General features: G+C 49.9%; 1 protein-coding gene across 2 annotated transcripts; it reads right to left on the reverse strand.

Annotated features, from left to right (window-relative positions):
• Positions 1-3538: 3538 nt before the first annotated feature.
• RAC2 (Rac family small GTPase 2) lies at positions 3539-13357 on the reverse strand. Of its 2 annotated transcripts, XM_009953489.2 has the most exons (7): positions 13172-13355; positions 10091-10162; positions 8248-8365; positions 6766-6828; positions 5990-6149; positions 4562-4696; positions 3539-3801 (listed from the first exon to the last, which is right to left on the reverse strand). In XM_009953489.2, exons 1-6 carry the CDS (start codon positions 13204-13206, stop codon positions 4566-4568), a joined length of 579 nt encoding a protein of 192 aa, XP_009951791.1. In that variant the 5' UTR covers positions 13207-13355; the 3' UTR covers positions 3539-3801; positions 4562-4565. The 2 variants fall into 2 exon arrangements, with proteins under 2 accessions (XP_009951791.1, XP_086335803.1); XM_086479677.1 differs by lacking the exon at positions 3539-3801 and having other exon boundaries at positions 4600-4696; positions 5986-6149; positions 13172-13357.
• Between the last annotated feature and the right edge of the window lie 8054 nt (positions 13358-21411).

Raw genomic sequence — 21411 nt, forward strand, 5'->3', positions numbered from 1 at the left:
AGCCCAGACCTGGTTACAAAACAGCAATAGAAGCTGGGAGGGACCACAGAGTCCAATAACCTGCAACCCCTCTTGCCACCCTGCACACCTGTCCACCTTGTTTCTCATGGCCCTGCTCCAGCTGAGGACTCCCCCTGCCTCACCTCGGGGCTGAGCTCTCTGCTAGGGATCAGGCTGGGCTGGCAGAGTTGGGGGGTCGGGAGAGGGCCGGGGAAGGTCGGCAGGTTTCCTTCTCTGGGACCGCAGTTAACTTCTACGTGGACTCACGCCCGCGGGAGACATCTGGGAAGAGCGGGCAGAGCCGCCGGGTACTTACGTGCCGTCGGGATGTACATTTTCCTCTGCTTCACCGGGAGAATCCGTGTCATGTTTTTTTTCCGCTTCCCCTTTCTTAAAAGCAATTGAGCAAAGCGGTACCAGGAGAGAGCCAGTCCCACCGTGCGCTACCGCAGACGCAAGTCCTTCTTCCTGGACCTGCCCATCGCCCCCCTCCGTGACTGCTGTGGGACTGGGGCCCACTCCCGCACCGGCTGGCGGCCGCCCGGGGATGCGCGGTCCCTCGCCCTGACGCCGGCGGGTCTCTCCCCCGCGCTCCCCTCGCCGGCCGCGGGAGAGGGGGCTCGGCCGCCGGGCTCGGGCGGACCGAGTGGAGCGGCGGGTACCGGGGGGGAGACGGATGGCGGCAGCCAATGGGCGCCACGCACGGAAACACCGGCAGGAGAAGGAGAAGAATGAGAAGGAGGGGATGGACGATAGGGCTGGAGAACGAAGAGGAGCCGCGCGGGGAGAGACGGGGATGGAGAGTAAAAGGGGGAGAGGGAGGTGCAGGAGAGGGGCTAGGGGAGAGGGGGAGCGCAGAGGAGGGAAGGATGGAGGAATGGGGAGTGAGGTAAAAGAAGCTGGGGTCAGTGGAGGGGAGAGGGAGAGAAAGAAGGAAGGGATGCAGAGAGCAGCTGTGTGGTGGGAGAGTGGTGTGGCAGGGGGCAGGGCGGGGGGGGGGGGCTCGTCTCGGGTCCCCTAGGCAAAGAGCCCTGTGAATGCCCACAGGAGAGGGGCTCCCTGTTCCCTGAGGATCTTACGGGCAGGACCGGTGCTGCTCAGAGATGCAGGGACACAGCAAAGCCTTCTGGCTGGCAAGATGCTCAGAAACCGGAGTGGATTCTGAGCACATAAACCCTTCTCCCTTCTATTCTGCCCTACGAGCACCTCCAGATGGATGGAGCCATGGGCAGATGGGCAAATAGGGGGGCTGTCTGTCTCAATTCTCTCCCTCCCCTGGCTCCATGCACAACCTCATGTCTTTGCCCCTCCTTTGGGAAAAACCTTCAGTACAACAGCCCCAAACTCTCCCACCAGATTTCATCTCTGCTGCAAGGAGTGGACCCAGAAGAAATGCGGCAGGGTAAGAAATTAAGCTCCTTTGTGTGAACAGGTTTCCCAGGAAGGAAATTGGAATTTTCCCATCCCATTCCCTGCACAGTGCTTCCCTGTAGTCCTCACCCCCTTCCCTGCCCTGCAGCCAACATCAGTGACACTGCTGTTATAAGCCTTTGAACTCCTAGGGCCAGCTCCAGCCTTTACAGAAGTAGGGAGTATCTCTGCGAGCAGAACATAGCCAGGACATATAACCTGGCCTTCCAAACCTGCTTGAGCAATTTTATGTCCAGCCAGTGCTGCTCGAAGGTGAACAGATGAAGGTAGTACAGGGTTTCAAAACTGTCAGGATGCCTTAGCCTAGATCTTGGCCACAATGCTGTCTGAAGACACACAGGAGAGATGAGGCCTCACTGGGGAAGGAATGGCATGGGCAGCACCCAGTGGCTATCTTTGTCATGGCAGGGCAGGTGTCTGCAGCACCACGCAGGGAGCCCCCGAGCTCATGTCTTAGAAAAAACAGAGCAATCCAACAGCAGAGCTCTACCCAGGCCAGCTACCACTTGCAGGACTTGTTAGCATAAGCACAGTCATAGGATCACAGCTTCCAGGTCTCCAGCTCGCTTCCTCAATGCTCAGTCCTGCCCTGTTCTCTGCCTCAGCTCCAACGGGGTTGTGAAACTGCTTGAATTGTGTTAGAAGGAGAGCTCAGCCTGTGCACCTCCACAGGTAGGCAGATACACGAATTTTATTTCATGCACATGGTGAGCCTCAACTCTCTGCATTGCTGCACGTGATACAGAACAGGGCAGACTAAGAAGATAAAAGCCAAGGCTTGAAAACTGGAGAGGAAGTACTAACGCACTGGGATTTCATTGGTTTGAGTAATGCTTGGGATGTTTAAGGGAGGCTAGATCCCAGTCTCAAGGGCTTTGTGTCCCTTGCCTTTCCAAAGGTATATGTGCACACCAGAGACTTCATTTCTGCTCTTCTGGACTTACGTTGACATAATTTATGTTACATTTAGATGGGGCTTGGGCACTTCATCCGGCAGCCCATGTGCAATGCAGACATTTGTGGAACTCGCTGCCACAGGATGTCCTCCAGGGTTGCTCTGGGCATTATCAGTGCATAATATGTCACATCACTGAATTAATTACCTTACGCAGGTCCAACCATGAATTGAATTTGCAGAAATTTCCCTGACAGCAGGGTACCTCAGGGGCTTCACTGTAGCAAGTTGTTGCTGACTCTACTCATGCACCTCCTCAGCGCAGGAAGCAGCCTTTGAAACTCAGAAGTGGTGCTGCATCGGGGAGTGGTAAGCTGGCTCAACTCCACAGTTTCTCTGTGCCCTCCTAGGACTGCAGGATTTTGCAGTGCCAATCACTGCACCCTGAGCCCTCCTCCCTCCTCCCTCCTGCAAGCAGTGGCAGTAGCAGCTACCCTGTAACACTTCTTAGGCTCAAGGCCCTGCAATGCATCAGGAAGGCAGGTGCTCACAGCTGCCAGATCCATAGCACCGCTGGGACCACTCTCTTCGGCTTAATTTTAGTTACTTGGAGGCAATTTGTCTGGACTGGTGACTCATTCCTCGCTCTTTTATTTTTTTTTCCCCTGCCCTCCTCCTTCCTGTTCTCACTCTGCCTGTGCCTGGCAGCGTGAGTGAGTGGTGGTACTGACATGACTGCCTGTGACCTGAGCTTAGGAGCATTAATGCAGAAACGTTTTGGTGAAAGGGTGTCCCCAGCAACCTGCAGGGGCAGTCCCCTTGGAGAGGAGTGGGTGCCTCCTTTCAAAGCCTGCATCTCATCTTCTGTGAGTCTTGAAGGGGAGACAACATTTTCCTTTGAACACATGGAGTCTGAGAAGAGGAAGGGCAAAAGCCAAGGTGTAATCACCCTGCTGCCTTTGGCTGGCACACAATATTCACACTTTCCTAAGGAATGCAGGGGGCTCAGCGGAGAACTTAGCAACTTGGTGCATGAATCAGGCTTTGTCTCTTCATTTTATAGTGGCTGGGTCTCCCCAGTACCAAGCTCAGCATGGTGCTGCCTGGGTTGAAGGAGAGGCATAGCTGGCAAGTACCTCCACCCCAGCCATCCGGTTGCTGACTGCTTCAGGACTGTGTCCCCCCCAAAGTGCAACACATCAAGGACATGGCAAGAAGGTACGGTCTGTTTATTGGGTCTTATTCACTACGCTGTAACCTCGGGGGTTGGTGAGCAAAGGAAGGGGCAGACGGGGTGAGGTGAGTGTGGGGAAGTTGTGCAAACAGACAAACCAGTGCTACAGACCCACAACAGTCTTTCAAGCCAGCAGAAGTGAAAAGAGCAGTGACCGCCACAAGGTACTGAGCTCTGGGATGCTGGAGCCATCGCTCTCCTGCACGCTGGGCAGAGCCTGGCATCAGGATGGGGCCGGGATCTGCAGCCAAAAACATGACAGAACTCATGAAACCAGCTCGGCTGTTTTCCCGCTCTCCCTCCCTCTGCCCTGTGGTGGTGGTAGAACGAAGGGGTAGGGTCCCAGCTAGAAAGCTGTCACTCCTCTCTCCTTAGGCTCTGGCCAACTTTGCCTCTTCTCCTGAAGCCTCTCTCCTCCCTCTGCTGCCTTGAGTTGAAGGGGAAGGGCAGGTGGGGACAATATGAGGAGAAAAGGAGTCCTGGGGGAGAAGCAGCTGCCTGCCAATGAACAGCAACACAACCCCCCCCCCTTGAGGTGAGCAGGCCTGGTAAGAGGAAGGGCCATTAGGCAACTGCCATGAATAAGGAACAGGTTTGTTGGGGTTTTTTTCCTATAGGCAAAGGCTTCAGCTTCACAGTTTTTGCAGCAGGTCATCCTCAGGGCAGCCTGCACACAGTTCCTTCTGTGGCAGAAGGTGACAGACTGTTCTTCTCTGTGAGGGCAGAGGTGGAAAATCCTGGGCTGCCCTGCACCAGGAGATGGGGAAAAACCTGCCATGGGCAAGCAGCAAGGAGGGGGAAGTGGTTCAGGGGTCCGTGCACTCTGTCATACCGTTCTCTGTCCTTTCCCCAAGCAGGACTGCTGTCCCCCTCTCTCTCTTTCAGGGTGACCCATCCCACAAGGCACAGCAGGTCATAGGAACCCAGTGGCCCTGACCATCTAGGTTCAGGAGCAGGAAGATGCCACTGGTATCACTCCCAGGGATCCCTTTCAGACCTACTTGCTTAGAGGAGGCTGCATGCACGTTTCTTTGTCCGGGTGGGCTGCGGACAGAGGACTGCTCGGATGGCCTCATCAAACACCGTCTTGAGGCCGCGCTGTGTCAAAGCTGAGCATTCGAGGTATTTCACAGAGTCTGTTGGGAGGAAAGCAGGTGCTGTAATGGGGAGCAAGGGAACTGCAAGGCAGTGGGGCTACCCAGGGTAGCCAAGGTCTGCTGCAAAGTGTGCTCAGAAGAGAAACATGCAGGAGGGATTCCACAGATCGCGTCAATCAGAAAGGCATGCATGGGCCTGTATCACCAACATGTTTCTGGCTCCCATCACTTCACAGCCACAACACCCTTCTCCCTTAATGCCCATTTTACAGTGTCCCGAGGCACATATATACCACCTAAACACCCTCTGAGGCTAGTCTTGAGATGAAGTCTCGAGTCTCTTCAGGCTTCAAGTGTCATTCAGACTGACTGTCCTCAAGCACCTCTGGTGGCATCTCAAATCACATGGCATCTCCCTTTTGGGACTCTGTACCCCCAAATTCTCAGAGACCTTGTGCTGGAAAGCAAGGCACCTGGCTTTTGCCTGAATTGAATAGACACAGCTCGGGTGATCAGACCCATTAAGCATTGTCAGGACACACTTCACTCACTCAGGCAGTCTTGACTTCAGGGCAAAGCTTGCCAGCTGTGCAAGACCAGGGTTTGCCTATTCTTCACCCTTGTAGCCAGAGCAGAACCATCACATGAGGCTGTCTATGTTATCCTGGCCAGACGCCCTCTCCTCTGAACTCCTGGTTGAAAACTTCTCCCTCAAGCTGTATTTTCCACCCTCTCCGCTGCCTCTGTGTACTGCATCTGAGAAGAGAGGTTACCTGGAACAGGCATTTGTGCAGGTCCCAAAATACGGGAGGAAGCTGATGCCCCTGAGATGGATGGTGGGATGAGACATGCACACGCGGGGTTGCATGTAAAAGCCCCAGTAGTCAGAGGCAAGGACAGGAAGCTGCAGTTGCAACTCTTCCTGAGAGATGTTAGAAAACTCACTCTTCTGCCTCTTTCCGGATGTGGAGGAGAGGCCTCTGCCCACACAGCAGCTGCAGCTTGCACAGAAAAATATTGTCCCCAATAGAAATAGCAGACTAAAAGGGGAGAGGAATGTGCAAGTGTATATTTGCTTGCGTGTGTGGAGGGTGGTGGCTAAAGAGAGGCAGAAAACAGAGGGTTGAGGAGTTGAGGCTTCCTCAAGAAGCAGATCTCCTTCCTGAGTCTCCTGAAGTGCATTTTGTCCCATAACCCTTGATGTGTCTCCCTGCATCCCTCGAAGATAACACTGTAAGATACCTCTACAAAAGCCTCATTAAGTTGAGGGGAAGCCCTTATCTTCTGCCTCTCTCCTTTCAGTAGGTCCAAGATGTTGCCCCAAGCACGTACCGATTTCCTTGGCCAAAGCAAGGCCCTGAGGATATGTAATGGGGGATAGCTTCTTCTCCTTCAGCTTCTCAATGGTGTCCTTGTCATCTCGAAGATCCAGCTTTGTGCCCACAAGGATGATGGGAGTGTTAGGGCAGTGGTGCCGCACCTCAGGGAACCACTGGCATGGGAGTAAAAGGGCAAAGATGTGAGAAGAAGTCACACATATGGGCATTCACAAGGGAAACAAAAAAATGAAAAAATGTCAGCAAGATAGCTGTCCTTCCTCACAGCCCTTCCATCCAGCATTGGGCACCATAGTCTGGCCCAGGCCAGCCCTTGTTGCCAGGTCCTCAGGCAAAATCCCTGACATGGAGCTCAAATTCTGCCAAGCAACAGCACAAGGTGCTCTCCAACCTTCATGGCTCCCTGAAATCCAGGGAAGAACCTGAAAGTGGTAGGAAGGAAATACTATGTTGTGTCCTCTCCATCAATCGCGCCTTTCTTCCCTCACTTTCCATCCAATGGCTGTGGGTACCTGCTTCTCACACCCTACAGACTGGTCCTGCATGTCTGTGCTGCAACAATCTTGGCTGAAAGATGCCATCAAACTATAATCCTGTGGTCTCACAGCTCAATAGCCCAGAAAGAAGAATACTAGCCCTTCAATAGGGTTGGCCACCCTCTCTGAATCTAGACTTCCTATTAACAATTTCCACCCACAGTCACTCTCTTTGGAAGACCAGCATCAATCTCACCCTCGTCATCCCCTGAAGGACCAGGATACTTTATCTCACCTTAGCACGGACGTTTTCGTAAGATGCTGGGCTGACAAGGGAGAAGCAGATCAGGAAGACGTCCTGTAGGCATACAAGCATAGTGCAGAGTTAAGACAAGAGCATGGGATTGCATGACAGGAGACAGGGAGGGGGGAGAAGAGCTGAGTGGGCAGCAACCTCTCTTTGCAGCAGAGGGTCATGCTAGGGAATGCTGTCTCTCACAATGTAACACAGTCCTGACTGCTGCTAATTGCCTCTAGAGGAGAGAAGGTTATTTGCTCCACTGACTCATGGTAACCATAGCCACCATTATCAGAAAAGCCAAATGTTTAACTATGAGGATGGGGTTTTTGTGGTAGGCACACTTATCCTCATGGGAAATGGCCTGACAGTGCCCTGCTCATTTTTCACAGAAAACCAGAGAGCTTTCAGGCAAGAATAATTTTGCCTGTTGTTGAGACAGAGCTAGGCTCAGCCCAAAAAGTGCGCACGCAGGACGCAAATGAGGTGGAGTTGTGGTTATCCACGTAAGCGCTTTTACGGGGCATGGCAGAATTCAGACTTCTATTAAAAAGAAAAAAAAACCCAAAACCAGCTCTTCAGGGTTATATTTATTTCATCCAACTTCGCCTAGCTAAAACAAGAGCGTCAGGCCCAGCTTATCCATTTCCATACTTCTACAACCATCAGATGCAAAAACCTTGAAGAACAGTTCCCCCACCTATACTTGGGATGCCATTGCTGAGAAATACACCTGCTTGCACTGGCTGTGGATGAAGCCTAGGCAAACAGCTTATACCAGGTGTCCAACTTTGGGGTGGCTGAATCTAGCTGAAACAAATAGTGCCCTCAATTCCTAGCCCTTTTGGTTGCAATGACAGCCTTCAGACCAACTCCTGAGGCAGCAGGGTCTTTCTGAGCTTGTCAAGAGACTGCTTGGAACAACATCCTCCAGGGAAGATCTTTAAACCCTGAAATCACTTTGTCAATATGGTGGAAATTGGTGAACACAGTATCTGAGGCATCCATTTGTTCTGCTAGAGGCTTAGGCTTAGTTAAGGCATCAGCACATCAAATACATGTGTCCACACATCCGATCTCTTTTAAAAGGCAGAAGCCAGAATAGTGGGATTCACAGAAATGTGAGAAGAATGGCCTGCTTCATCTCCTACATTCCCTTGCCACTTTAACTTCCCAAAAGGACGGTTTTTTACCGCGGCTGTTCAAGGCATCTGCCCCACACCAAAATCAGTGTCTGCTGGGCTCATAAGTATCTTTAGCTGGACTCATAAGTGTCTTTGAAGATCTTGGTTTTCTTGCTAAGTTATACCAGTAATGAAGCTTAGATAAAGGCTCCAAAATACCCCTAGATGTATTCTCAGAAAAGGGCAGAGGGAGATGGGAACAGTCCTGTCACTCTTTTATGGCAAACGTTGATTTTTGCAGCAGGGGATGGAGACATATCTGAGGGAGGGAGGAGGGGCATGGAGTGCGACTCACCGTCTGTGGGTAAGAGAGTGGCCTCAGCCTGTCATAATCCTCTTGTCCAGCAGTATCCCACAGCCCCAGATTTACAGGCTTGCTGTCAACCATCACGTTGGCAGAATAGTTATCAAACCTGAAATGCAGAGACATAGGCCATGGCTGAAACAGGAGAAGAGGGAGCCGTTCCTGTAGTACACTACAGGAAGTGTGGTTCACTAGGTGCACCCACGAGCAAAGCATAGTGATTCCTCTTCTCAGCTCTCCTGGGTGATGCTCCTTTCCTGTGAACCTCGACCTTATGGACTTCTCACTCAACATCAACCTCCTCCCCATCACCCAGCTGTCCTGGACAGTTGCCTGACTGCGGCTCCACCTTTGCCACGTCACATGCAGATCCATAAACCCTTCAGTTTCCCCACTTCTTTCCCCAGTATCCTTCCCACAGCTGTGTCTGCTCTAGCCAAGACCCTGCCTTTCTTTTGTGGTCTAAACCCCAGCTTTCTTCTTAAAAGTGAAGAAGAAGAACCCAGGTAGCTCTGTAGCTCCCCCAGAGCCCTGCACTCCTTAACAACCCTGCTGGAACTGAGGCCAATATGCCAAGGGGTGTCCCCTTACTCTTTGACAATCTAGCATGAAATGTTTGAGAACAGCTGTCAGGATTGCACGCTTGGGAGCAAAGACCTGATGGAAAAAAAGGATATTAAATCAATAGAGATGTTCCTCCCCTCATCCTAGAAAATTTTATTTCCTGTTACTTCTGGTATTTTTTTTTTTTTTGGGGGGCTAAGATGAGAGAAACCAGTGATAGGAAGGAACTAACACAAAGACCTTGTGAACATGCTCAGGGTGTACACCACCATTGTAAGATAAGCAGTGCTGTCCAGGAGCACAAAGTGGACTCCCTTTCACATCTCCAGACACAAGCCTAAGACAGGAGGAGAAATGGTGTGCGACACACAAAATGCATAGTCACTTCATGACTACATGCTAGGAAGGGATGGTGTGCTTCCATAAACCAGCTTCTGCGAAAGCGTGAGTTCTTGCTGCCACAGCCATTTTTTGCAATGTCAATCACAAATTGGTCTGGAGAAAAAAGTGAGGCTCTGAGGTTTTCCTGCACCTGTCCTTGCCAAGGAATCTGAACCTGAGCTGGCAGCCTGACGCATTATGCCTATCTCCTTTTCCCACCTCAGGGAGTGTGTAGCCATACTCCACATCCCAGTGGTGTGGTATGAGTATGTGTGGTGTGCATTGTCAAACATATCCCCATGCGCTGTGGGGAGACGTATACATCTGACCGCTCAGACTAAAGCAACCCTAGGCTTGCTCCTTATTCCAACAGTCTGCAGGTCTCTCCCAGCCTCATGCATGCACCCACTGGATTGCATTGTGCTTCTGCTCTGGCACTGAGCTGAATCCTGCACTCTTGCTGTCAGGGTTATCAGTGCCTGCTCCAATGACAGCAGGTGCCTTGGACAAGGAAGTGGGGACCCCTGTCCATACAACTACTTTCTTCTGGGTCTGGCCCAATTTTTGTAGCTTGGTGCCTGGTTGTTTTGCCTAGCAGGACCCCATCTACCACTTGTAAACTTAGCAGGGAGATAGACTCTTGGGTTGGTTTGTGTTGTCCAAATATCCCATTTATACCAGGGTATTATGAGGTCACTCATGCTTTTGGTGAAAGGTGACAGATCTGAAGTGTAGTGGTACCTTCACTGGTTTGGCAGCCCTTCCTCTGCTGGTATGGAGATTGTGATCGGGCCTTCAGAGTGCACAACAAGGGGTTTCTGCGCCCCTTTGCATCCTGCTTTCCATGCCTCCCACCCGCCCCCCCTGGACCCATTTAAGTGTTACTCACACAGTGGGGATGTATTCTCCTGGGAAGGCATTGGTGGTGTAGCTGATAAGGAGGCAGGTTTTCCCCACAGCTCTGGAAGAGAAAGAAAAAACAGCAGGAAAACATGGTAGTGCAGGCAGTCTTGCTAGGCTGAGATGGGCATGGAGCAGTCCTTCCACACCTCTAAGCTAGCCCTGTCAGGAGACCCCTGGAAGTAAAACACATTCACAGGACCAAATAGCACATAACCATAGGTTAGACAACTGGCAGGAAGCAAGACAGGATGTCATCCAGAATTGTTTGTTTTCTTTGAGCACGAAGGCTTGTTTTTACGGTCTGGTACAGAGATCACTCAGCTAAAACGCACACACTCTGAGATGGAGGTGAGAGCCCAATTTCCAGTGTTGGCACAGTGCTGTACGCTCACAGCCAGGGTAGGTTTATTGATTCAATGCGGGAGTGCCATGACAAAGCTACCCAGCCAGCTACAGCCCCTGAACACAGGCACTCCTGCCTGCTTCTGCAGGCATTGTGGCCGGGGGCTGACAGCACCTCTTCTTGACTTAGCCGCACCACCTTCCAGTCTTGACTGACTGTGGTAAGCTGCAGCATCACCCATAGAGAGATCTGCAAGCAGCCAGCAAGGTGCCTCTCGCTGTGGGTGAGAGAGGCTGCTGGTGGTGTTTCTGAGCTAGAAGCTGGTGCTTCCTCTCGCCTCAGCCTCCCCCACACCCATGCTGCAGCAGAGTTGAGCGCAAACAAGCCAGGGTAGCAGCACAGTCCAGATGGGGTGAGACCATTGGTGTAAGGGAGGTGGGAAAGGGGGCAGAAAGGCTATCAAGGGGAGGAGAAGGTGTTGTGGGCAAAGTGGTGAGGGAAAGAATAAGTGGAGAGAAACTGGAAGAAGATAAAGCAGCCAAGACAGGTGTGGGAAAGAGAATCCTTCTCCTGCTGGGCTGCTATTTCTCAGGTCTGTGCAGCTTGGGAAAGTCTGGCCATGTTTCAGATACAGCATGTGTAAACTGGAGGCGGTGAGAGCAACCTGCCTCCTCAGCCTACAAGCACAGCCACAGGATAAGGGAGATGTCTTTCTTGGGGGAAAGGCTGGAGTTTCACTGCTGGGGATGCTCCAACCATCTCAGCTGTACCTGCAAAGTCCCCTGTAACAGATCCACAGCCCTGCCTTTATGTGTGCCCTTGACAGGCACAGCTGGCATCTTCAGCCTGGATCACGAGGTACCTGCCTTTGTCACTGCACTGTGGGGAAGCTGAGGAGGAAACTGAGCTCTTCGATGTGCTCTGCCACCTGTTTCTTCCTTCTGCCACCTCCCCTTAGGTCCTCCTCTCTCAATCCCTTCTCTTTCCCCAGATCTCTTGCTTCCCTTATATCATAGGGATATTGAGCGAGGGCTGTGGAGGCTTCCTGAAGCTCTGCAGGTAATGGCTCAGGAGATCTACAGGATTGTGGGTGGGTCTGTCATGGAAAGGGGGACGGTTCTTAATTAGTGTGGTTGAACAGAGAGGAGCACAAAGGGTCAGTGAAGGGGTGAAAGTTACAACAAAGCTATTGAGAGAAGAGGTGAGGTTAGTGGCACCTGCAGGTTCCTAGGACTGAACTCAGGGAGTGTTAAGAGGTCTGAGATGTGTGATGGAGGGGGCTATGGGGCCAGAACAGCTATCGGGCAACACGAGGGGCTTAGCTGAGTGACGGCAGAAGGTCCTGTGGTTGCAAGGTTAAGCCAAGGGAGGGTGACATGGCTAGTATGGCTGGGAGGGCGGTGAAGGGTGGTGAACCAAGAGCTCAGAGTGATGAGGGGATGACTGGACTGCTCTATTACAAGATGGTGAGAGAAGAGGTGCTGTGTACAGAGAAGCAAAATGACAGGACAGAAGATATTTAAGAAGAGTTGCAGTCAGAGGCATTGAGAGCTGGACATGTTGCAGGGTTAGCCATGCTATGATGGGAATGCTGCCTTGAGGGATGGCTACAGAGTTGGTGCAATGTGTGAGGGGGGAGTTGGGGGCTTAATAGGGCAACAAATAAATGTCCAGTGAGTTGCTCATCCAGCTCTAGCTTGCAGCCTTTAGGGGACTTTTCTTAGAGGTAATGGAGTCTATTTGGTGCTCTGTCCTTGTCCTTTCTCCCCATCCCCTTGCCTCAGCCCCTGAGAATGTATCTAACATGTATTGATTTGTTTGCAGATGTCTTCTTCCCCGGTCAAGTTTTGAAGGAGGAAGTGACTGTGGGGAGCAGGGCTGCTGCAAATGTCTCTTCATCTGCTACCTGATAGCTGCCCCAGATAACAGTCTGGCCAGATCCTAGCTGGGAAGTGAATTAACCTACTCCGTGCCAAATGTGGGCTCTCCTCCCCTCCCTCCCTTGCATCTACTCATCCCACAGGGCAAGAAGAGGCCTTGTCCACCCCATCCCTCCCACCACCAGCAGTACTGACTTATTGATGGCTTAGATTGGGCCATATGCAGGGATCACAGGACATGGGCAGTGATGCTATCATACTGTGAAGGCAAGGTTGTGTTTCCTCCCACTCCCAAAAAGGCATATACTTGTGCCTGTCTCAGTGGAAAGAGTTCCTTCTTCTTGTGCCCACAGAAACTCCTTGACGAACAGTCTCCCCCACACCCTAATAGAGATAATGTGCTGAGAAAAGCTGAACACAGAGATAGTGGCAGACATCTCATCAAGACCATAGAGCTGTGCCCTCTCTCAGTCAGTCCCAGGAAGCAGATGGCTTTCAAGGAGCCATTCACCTGCAGGAGAGTGCTTGCACCTCTCGGGTTTTAAATCTTACTCCTGCCTACAGGTTGAATCTGGCGGCAACACCACCACCTCCTGTGCGTGGGACAGAGCTTCTCCATTTTCCATGCCCCTTTTGCAGATGCCCTTCAAAATGCCCTCTTCCATGCCCTCACCAGAGGAAAGTCCCTTGCCCTGGGGAGGGAAGAGCAAGCGAGAGAGGGAACGCGGTCTGCAGGAGGTCAAAAGCAAAGCTGGGGAAGTTTCACTAAGCAGCCACCTTCGTTCTTGCCCCTTGTCGCTGCCCCTCCCTCCCCACATCCACAGCAAACCAGCAGGTTACCTACCCGTCTCCCACCACGACACACTTGATGGCTTGCATGTTTCTGGACCCGTGGTGGACGACAGCACCCGGGGCAAGGGAAAGTCAGGCCAAGGCAAACAGCGGGGAGAGATGGGCAAATGTGGGTATCAGCCCTTGTGCTGCAGTGTGCTGCAGGGAGGGAGGAAGTGGAAGAGGGAACTTTACTCGATGATCACCCTCCGGTCCCTCCTCCCTTCCCACCACAGCAGCAGCTCTGCGGCCGAGGCCGTTAGCTGAAGGCGGGGCGTGCATGACTTCATGGTTGGGGTGATGACTACTGTCATTTTTTTTTTCTCCCCGCGTGTCTCACCCACTCCCTTCCCACCCCATCCCAGTGAACAGCTGGGGGCAGCAAACTGCTTTTACAGGGGAGCTGAACCAAGGGTTAGAAGTGGGGTGAGAAAGTGGCGGAGTGGATTTCCTCCTCCCTCCTTTACATTCCAAGCTTTGGAGGAGGTGTAAGCAGGGAAGGAAATCTGAAGTGGAAGTAGTGGGGTGACGTGGGGCAATGAAGATTTTTCAGGTCTTCCCAGTGCCCCCTGAGTGTCAACTGCAAAATGTCACAAGGAACGTATGTTTTCTGTGAAGGCTGAACAAGGAAGGTAAGCAGCCTCTAGGAGGCAACAGCCACCCCATGGCTGCTCTACCCCTCCTCTCCTGTTGGTGATGAGGTCCTGCCACACTTCCCCACCTGCCCAGATTACTAGTACAAAGAAATACGTTGTGAACCTGTGTATTCACCATGAAGTGGAGCAAAGGTATCAAAGGACGCAATGAACTGTTTTCTCTCCCCTGCCAGTACTATGAGAGCAGAGACTGGTGGATGAGAGGAGCCCCTGCAAACCAGCTTCTCCCTATCCACCCTTTCCCCTACCTCTGTGCAAAAGCAACCAGTGGGAGCTGCTGCCATACGTCTTCCATCTTGTCATAGAATCATAGAATAGTTTGAGTTGGAAGGGACCTTTAAAGGTCATCTAGTCCACCCTCCCTGCAATGAGCCAGGACATCTTCAACTAGATCAGGTTGCTCAAAGCCCCATCCAACCTGAGATTGAATGTTTCCCAGGAGGGGGCACCTACAACCTCCCTGGGCAATGTGTACTGGTGTTTCACCACGCTCATCATAAAAAATTCTTCCTTATATCTAGTCTGAATCTACCCTCTTTTAGTTTAAAACCATAACCCCTTGTCCTATTGCTGCAGGCCCTACTATAAAGTCCATCCTCATCTTTCTTATAAGCCCCATTTATGTATTGAAAGGCCGCAATAAGGTCCTTCTGGATTCTTCTCTTCTCCAGGCTAAACAATCCCAAGTGTCTCAGCCTCATAAGATAAAAGAATTTTAGAGCTAAGCATCAAGGAGGAGAAGAAAGCAATCACCCTAAGAAAGAAGAGTCAAGAAGCAGAAAGCTCCCAGGAGGGCTCTCCCATCCGTCATTCAGCACTGGCCACAAACCAGAAATCTTCAACTGTGGAATGTTTCCAAGTCTTGTGGCTATTTCAGAAGAACAAAATGACCAGCTGTACTAGGTGTTCCCTCTGTGGATGGTAGGAAAGGGGGAGGAAGGAAACCCACTGACTCCTCTGCAAGTGAGAGCAGGAGCAGGCCATAGGAATACAGGTCAGAGAAGGACAGAAGGGAGAGTGACAAAGGCAGCAGGAGCTGGAAAGCGCAGACAGGCACAGAATATAGTGGGCCAGGAGACAGGGACTCAATCAGAAGAGAAGGCAGGTATATCTCGCTCTAGAGAATGCTATGGGTGGATGGAGAAAAACCATTACAGCTCCCTGGGCAATCGGACACATTGAGAGCTATCTGTGGGAGACATTTGAGTGACAAGTGAGAGCAGAGGGAGCTGGAGCTGGTGGAGTCCATAGGGATTCAGGGAGCTCTCGGTTCTGCAGGCAGCCTGGGACAGGCAAGCAGGAAATGAACCCCTTTCTGGGCATTGTTGAAACTACATTTGGAATCAGCTTCTCCAAAGGAACATTTCCATTTTCACCAGACTCTTTCTCTCAAGGTTTCCGATAACCCTTATGTGCCAGGGGAGAAGCAGGATGGGAAGAACAGAGTGAACACCCGGGGTGGGAAGGGTGGGGACTGAAGGGAAAAGAGCTGGGGAGAGCTGGAGAATACATTACTTCTTGCCTGGGACAGAGTAACAGTCATGTGAGGATACTGCAGCTAGCAACAGGATTCAGGCTAAGGGAGACTGGATGGAAAACTGTCCAGTGGCACAGTAGGACCGGGTGGCAGGGAATAACGGGGACCACTGACCTGCTGCATGCCAGTGTGTGCTTTTGTCCTTGTAGTCTGGCATATAGGCTTGTGGGACTGGCAGTGTGGAAGGGAGTGGGGAAGAAGAAAAGTTAAACTTGGCCAGGGAGGAGGAGCTGTTTTTGAGACCCAATGTCCAGGTAGGCCCCATGTGGAAGACACTCTAGTTCCGTATGGCCAACAATGAGCTGTGGGAGTCCTGGCAAGAAGGTATATCTCCTGGGCAAATTAGTTTTGGAAGATAATTGCCTGCTATTGTCATGGGTAGTCAGTTCTTATCCAAGTTAAGTTCTTGTCTATGCTGTGAATCTATAAACATCCCTTCTCCACCAGTGCCTCTGTAGAGGGGTGATAGGAATCTACATCAAGGCTTTTAGGGTGTTTCTTTCCATCATATATAAATTATTAAAAATGGGACATCTGTTTGAATAACAGATGTTATAATCACTCTGAGAACAACTGCCCCCTGCTGCATTAAAACCTTGGTTGTACATGCTGCAGGAATGGGAAAGAAATAGGCTTATAACCCCTAAATGAGCTCATACAGGTCTGTTGCTGCTTTGATGTTCCCTCACACCACCAAGAGGTGCTCTTGACGTGAGTTTCTTTCTGCATGTGCAGTGGGGCTGAGGGAAGGTAGGCACCCATCTGGGGTTTCCTGTTCCCTTTGCTGAGTTTGAGGAAGATGCTAATAGGAAAGAATTTCTCAGTAAGACAGTTTTACTCTGAAAGACCTCCAGGCCCTGGGCTGTGTCACCTCCAAGTGACCCATTTGTGCTGGGTTTGCATGTCACCCATGTGGAAAGGCAGGCAAGGGAGGAAATGCATGATACCATTTTTCCCCTCACAAGGATCCAAAACAGCAAAGACCACTCCATCTCTCCCTGTCTTTCTTTGGGACTCTGTTCCCTCAGGGAGGATGGGATAAGGGTGAGGGGGCTTTTACAGAAATGATGTTTGCACTTCACAGCCCTGCACAGGAGGGCAGGAGCTGAGCAGAAGGCTTGTCCTTCAGCACAGACAGAGTAGCAAGCTGAATCCTTTCCTCGGGGGGAACACGAGGTTTATTTCTTTGTGCACACAGGGCATGGCCACAGCTGGTAGTCTTATTTCTCTGGCCCTGATAAGATTTATTTGATGTGAGTTATCGCTCAGGCAATCCTGAGTGGCCATGAAAACTTTTCTGTGTGTGCTGGGCCTCCACCAGGGAAGACAGTAATTTTCTTCAGCCTGGCTGGGCTGAAAACTGTCTCCACTTGCTATATTCCCCTTTTGTGTCTTCCCACTTCCCTATTCACACAGCTTCATACCATCTGTCTCCTGCTTTTAGTTCTTGCTTTGCTGCTTCTCTTCTCCAAAACTCCCACCCCTCCCTGTTGCTGCCCCCCTCTCCCCTCACTGCTGTGGTTTCTTACTGTCACGCTTGTTTGAAAACCCTGCCCTGAATTCAAAGCTCAGATCGTAACTGAAGTGGGGCAATGCACCTCAGGCCATGATGCTCTGCAGTCCCTGTTAGAGAGGTTGTGCAGTTGCTTCACACAGCAACTGTTTTCTAACATGGCCATACCAAGGGCTTCTCTAACCTAAATTTACCCTGTCAAGCAAAAGCTTAGAAAAAAAGTGGAGTTTCTAATCCAGCCTCACTGAGCACAAACCACCTACATTTACAACGTAACTCATAAGCAACTCAACTTGCAAATAGCATTTGCTATGTCTTGGACATGCCTTACTCTTGGGCTTTCCTGGAGACCAGCCCTACTGCAATCAGGGGAGAGTGGCACATTCCTGATAGACTGTGTCATGGAGGCTGCTCTATCTTCGCAGTGTGACTGCTCTTAGCCTTTCCAGTTTTGGGCAAAATAGCAGGTCCTCTGCCGTCCTCCTATCTGCAGCACTGAAAGATGTTCACCTCCTCCACCTCTTCTCTGTTATGTACCTAGGTAAGCAGAAGACAATGGCATAGACCTTTGAGCATCAAGTTCTTTGTGATGGCTGGGTCACACTTGCACTTCGCTCAGCTAAGAAGTTGTTTGCAGGCTCTAAATCATACTGGTTTTTTATGGCATGGCCTTATCTGATTCTATGTAGTTCTGCAAGTCCCCAGCGATTCTGATATGGGTTTCTATCCTTATAGACATTTCATTCTCAGCCAGTGACAACCCCCATCTCATTGATCCAGTCTGTTACTTAATGGTGATAAACACAGATCAATATGTGACTGTGCATCCTTTCCCACAACGTACTTAGATGGTTCAACAACATTTTCACCTGCCTGTTGTAGAGGGGAGGTGATAGAGACTAGAGATTACATGGGTAAATTCTAACTTGAGTGTCCACTGCTTAACTTGACTCCTGTGCCTGCTAGCACTCTTCATGTTATCAGATGTTAGATATGTTTTTTAAAATCAGATCTAATACATATCTTTACTGGTAAGCTATGGTATCTTCTAGGAAGTCTGCATCGGGGAAGTGAAAAGAGCTGTTCAGAGTACTAGGGAAATCTATAATTACTCTGTTTTGCAATATTTCCTGAATATTTCCTGAACTACCAAAGTAAAATCTTTTGCTCGACTTCTACCATTCTTTTTTCAAAGGCATAAAGCTTCAACATTGCTGTTCTTCCAAGTCCAACAAAAATATCCTTCTGGCTTTTCATTCAAGTTTATCAGACTCTAAGTGACCCTCCTGTAATCTTTATAAGAGATTTTTTTTTTCCTGTGGCCTTTTATATTCATCATCTTTCTACCTCTAAAATAGACTCTAGTTCCTTGAAGTAAAAGCAGTTGAGAACAGGCTATTCCAGGCACTCTGCACTAGTAGCTTCACTTACTGCCAGCACATTTGCATCCTGAGCTACTGCTCTGGCTGTCACAGCCTGTGTTGCTCCTCACACTGGACGAAGATCATATTATTCCAATTGTTATACGAAAAATCCTGTTATTGTCTTTGCTCTAGTGCTGTTTTACCTTGCATGACCATACTGTCTGTGCAGCTGGTAATCCCCAAAATACTGTGTAAGAAGTGCTACACTCTCTTCTGATATACTGCAATCCCTAAGTCCAACCTGAATGGCAGCCTAAACCTCTTGAAGGGGCTATTGAATTTGCACAGATCTGTACTTTGTCTCTCTAGGAATAGTTGTGGGAATACAATTGACACGTTCAGCACAGAGAAATATATAGCACTTTGTCACTGTCTTTATCCCCATGAAAGTAGTAGGAAATACTTATATTTCTTTTTTGTTTACACAATTATTTTAAGCCTATACCAAGTAGTAGAAAAGAGCACCCACACTGTTGGTTTGATATTTTCTTTTGTGACCACCAGAAAAACAGGTATTTCCAGCTTCAATTTAAGTCTCTGTGTACAGTCAGGGAGCATCCTGAGAGAAAAATGGTTTGTGGCACGGGAGGCATAGGGAGCAGCCTGGAGTACTGATCTGCAGCAGTCTGCCTAATCTGCCCATGCTTGATGAGGTGAGAACTGCTGGTCCAGGCTGGATGCCCCCATTGCACACACTCCCACCTCTTGCCTGCACAGCCCCAGCCTGAGATAACCACAGCTAGGGACGATGTGCAGAGGCAGAAGCAAATTACTGGATCTAACCCTGTCCTGTATCAGAAGCGCTGATTTCCAGTGATCTGCTGCTGCCTGTCTCTGTTCCCAACACCTCTGGAGACACAGGATAAGCACTGCTTTACCTGTGGGGTGGTGGATGTGAATGAAGGGGAGTGATAGGAGGGGACAAAAAGGGCCAAATCCCACACCAATCCAACCCAAGACATATCTGACATGTTGCAGTCCTCTTCACTTTACCCTAGCATTATGTAGTCCCCTCAACCCTCCTCTCACCCAGTCCTCTTTTTCCCTTGTTGACACCTCTTCTTGCACAGCTAAAAGAACTTTGTTTGCACCTCTGAGCCAGGTACATCTTGGAGCAAGGAGTGGCCATTCTCAGCTCTACTCTTTGCCTTGTTGAAATAAAATCGAACACCTGGAAAATGTTCTTTGGTACTTCCTCCAGTCTCCTGCTTTTCCAAGGACTACATTCCTTGATGAGATGTGCCCTTGATCCCATCTGTGTTGCTCTTTTTCCAGATGTTGCTGCAATCATCATAGTGGGGTTTTTTTTTAATGTATAGGCCACTGGTTTCTCGAGAAGGAGGAAGATGCCAGAATCAGTGCCCAATATAAAAGCCAGTCCCCTGGATGTGAGTATCTTTCAGCATAAGTTGATTTCTTCTGCATGTGAAATTCTCTTCGCTTAGCCTATATTTGACCTAGGCAGTATCTATGCTGGCCTTGCTGATAACACCAGTAGGAGAACCCATGTGCTCTGAGCCACTGGCTATGGGCTAGCTCTGACCACACAGAATAGCATTTCAATCTCATCTCCCCTAGGATCCATTTGATGTTTCTGTGCCCCTGGGGCATAATTCATTTTTATGGGTTCTTGCTTGCTTGCTTGCTTGCATTTTCTTGCCTTCCTTCCTTCCTTCATGAGAGGGTTGAGTTGTAGCCCTTTCGTGGTATTTTCATGCCATGAGCACAGAACATGAGTTACTCACCTTCAGGCTGTTTCCAGATGCATTGCTGGCTGGGGTAGTGTTGGTATCCACCTGAGTTCACTATAGATCTGTATCGCCTGCCTGGGATGCTCACGCAAACTAACCTCTCATCTGGGTCTAGGTTTCCTCATGAGAGGAACTGGTTGTTTTGCTCCATGGTACACCTGGAACCAAACTAGTGTGTGCACACCATGTGAATGAGTGGGGAGACTAAGGACCTGGAAAGGCAGATGTACTTATCCTGCACTTTGGAAAGAATGGGAGATGCTCTAGGCTTAGTTTAGTTATGTGATCCTGTCTCACTTCTTGTGTACCCTCATAAGAAAACATCTCACAGGTGTTTCACTTTTATGTGAAGACTTATACAGTCTTTTAATGGTGCATTTCCCATTCAGTTCCTCTGGCTGAAATAACTGTAAGCATTTGAAGTGCATCAAGGTCAACTGCTGTCAAAAGCAAGGCTACTAGAACCAGAAGAATGCAAGTAGTGGAGGTGATAACTGAAATGAATTAGTAGGTAAGGTCTCAAAACAGTGCAGTCAGGGTTTCCAACCGACAGGCAGGAAAAGCTGTGAGAAGAAGGAAACATCAAAGAGTTAAGAGATGAAACAAGCATGGATTAGAAACACAGATACAGGTTTTGCATTGCTCTCTGTTGGAGTGGCTGAGAGTACTTCTGCAGCGCACAGAGGCATCCATTTTGGTGTTTGCAGGGTGCTTGTGGTTTGACCTGCCCACACGCACATGTATAAGAACAGCTCTGATCAAGCTGTCTATATATGTCACCTACCTTTGAGACAGGCAAGATCAGGTCTTTCAAGGAAGTGCTTTAGCTTGGTGTGTCTGCTGGATGTCAGCTGCAATACTGCTGAAACAATTTTTTTTGTGGAAAACGACGATGGAAGGACTGGAGGTGACATGCTGGACCCAGCCCCAGTGCAGGAATTGGGACACTGGGCCAGACTGTGGGGCAGTGAATTCTCCTCTGATGTGGCCCAGAATCTCAAGACAGATATTGAGTTTACAAAGGGTATGCTCTTGGCAATTTGTGACCCAAAGGCAGGCCTCTGATGAATTTTAAGCATGGACATTGGGTGTAATGAAGGTCAGGGTAGATATGGGCATAATGATTTGAAATCAGTTTGCATTAATAAAGCTTGCTTTCTTCTCCTTCCTTATATCCTTCTCAAATAAGCTTCTAGCTGCTTCTTTGAATATATTGATGCTGACCGTGGAAAGCGGGTGCAAAATGTTTGCCACTGACTTTTCCTAAAGTTCATAGGTTATTTGTGACCCTGCCTACATCTGCCTGGGTGGATTCAAGGTGGATTTCTGCCACCCCTTAACATCTTTTAGGTTGGGATATCTCCCACTTTTC

Source organism: Leptosomus discolor, chromosome 1 (assembly GCF_034619465.1).
Source record: "Leptosomus discolor isolate bLepDis1 chromosome 1, bLepDis1.hap2, whole genome shotgun sequence".
NCBI classification, from domain to species: domain Eukaryota; kingdom Metazoa; phylum Chordata; class Aves; order Leptosomiformes; family Leptosomidae; genus Leptosomus; species Leptosomus discolor.

Excerpts from the sequence above, each read along its gene's own strand:
- RAC2 (XM_009953489.2), bottom strand. The coding sequence starts at position 13,206 with ATGCAAGCCATCAAGTGTGTCGTGGTGGGAGACGG. Across the intron at positions 8,366-10,090 it reads GGAGAATACATCCCCACTGT|GTTTGATAACTATTCTGCCA; the intron begins GTGAGTAACACT and ends TCTGCATTTCAG. Across the intron at positions 4,697-5,989 it reads TGCTTTGGCCAAGGAAATCG|ACTCTGTGAAATACCTCGAA; the intron begins GTACGTGCTTGG and ends TCCTCCCAACAG.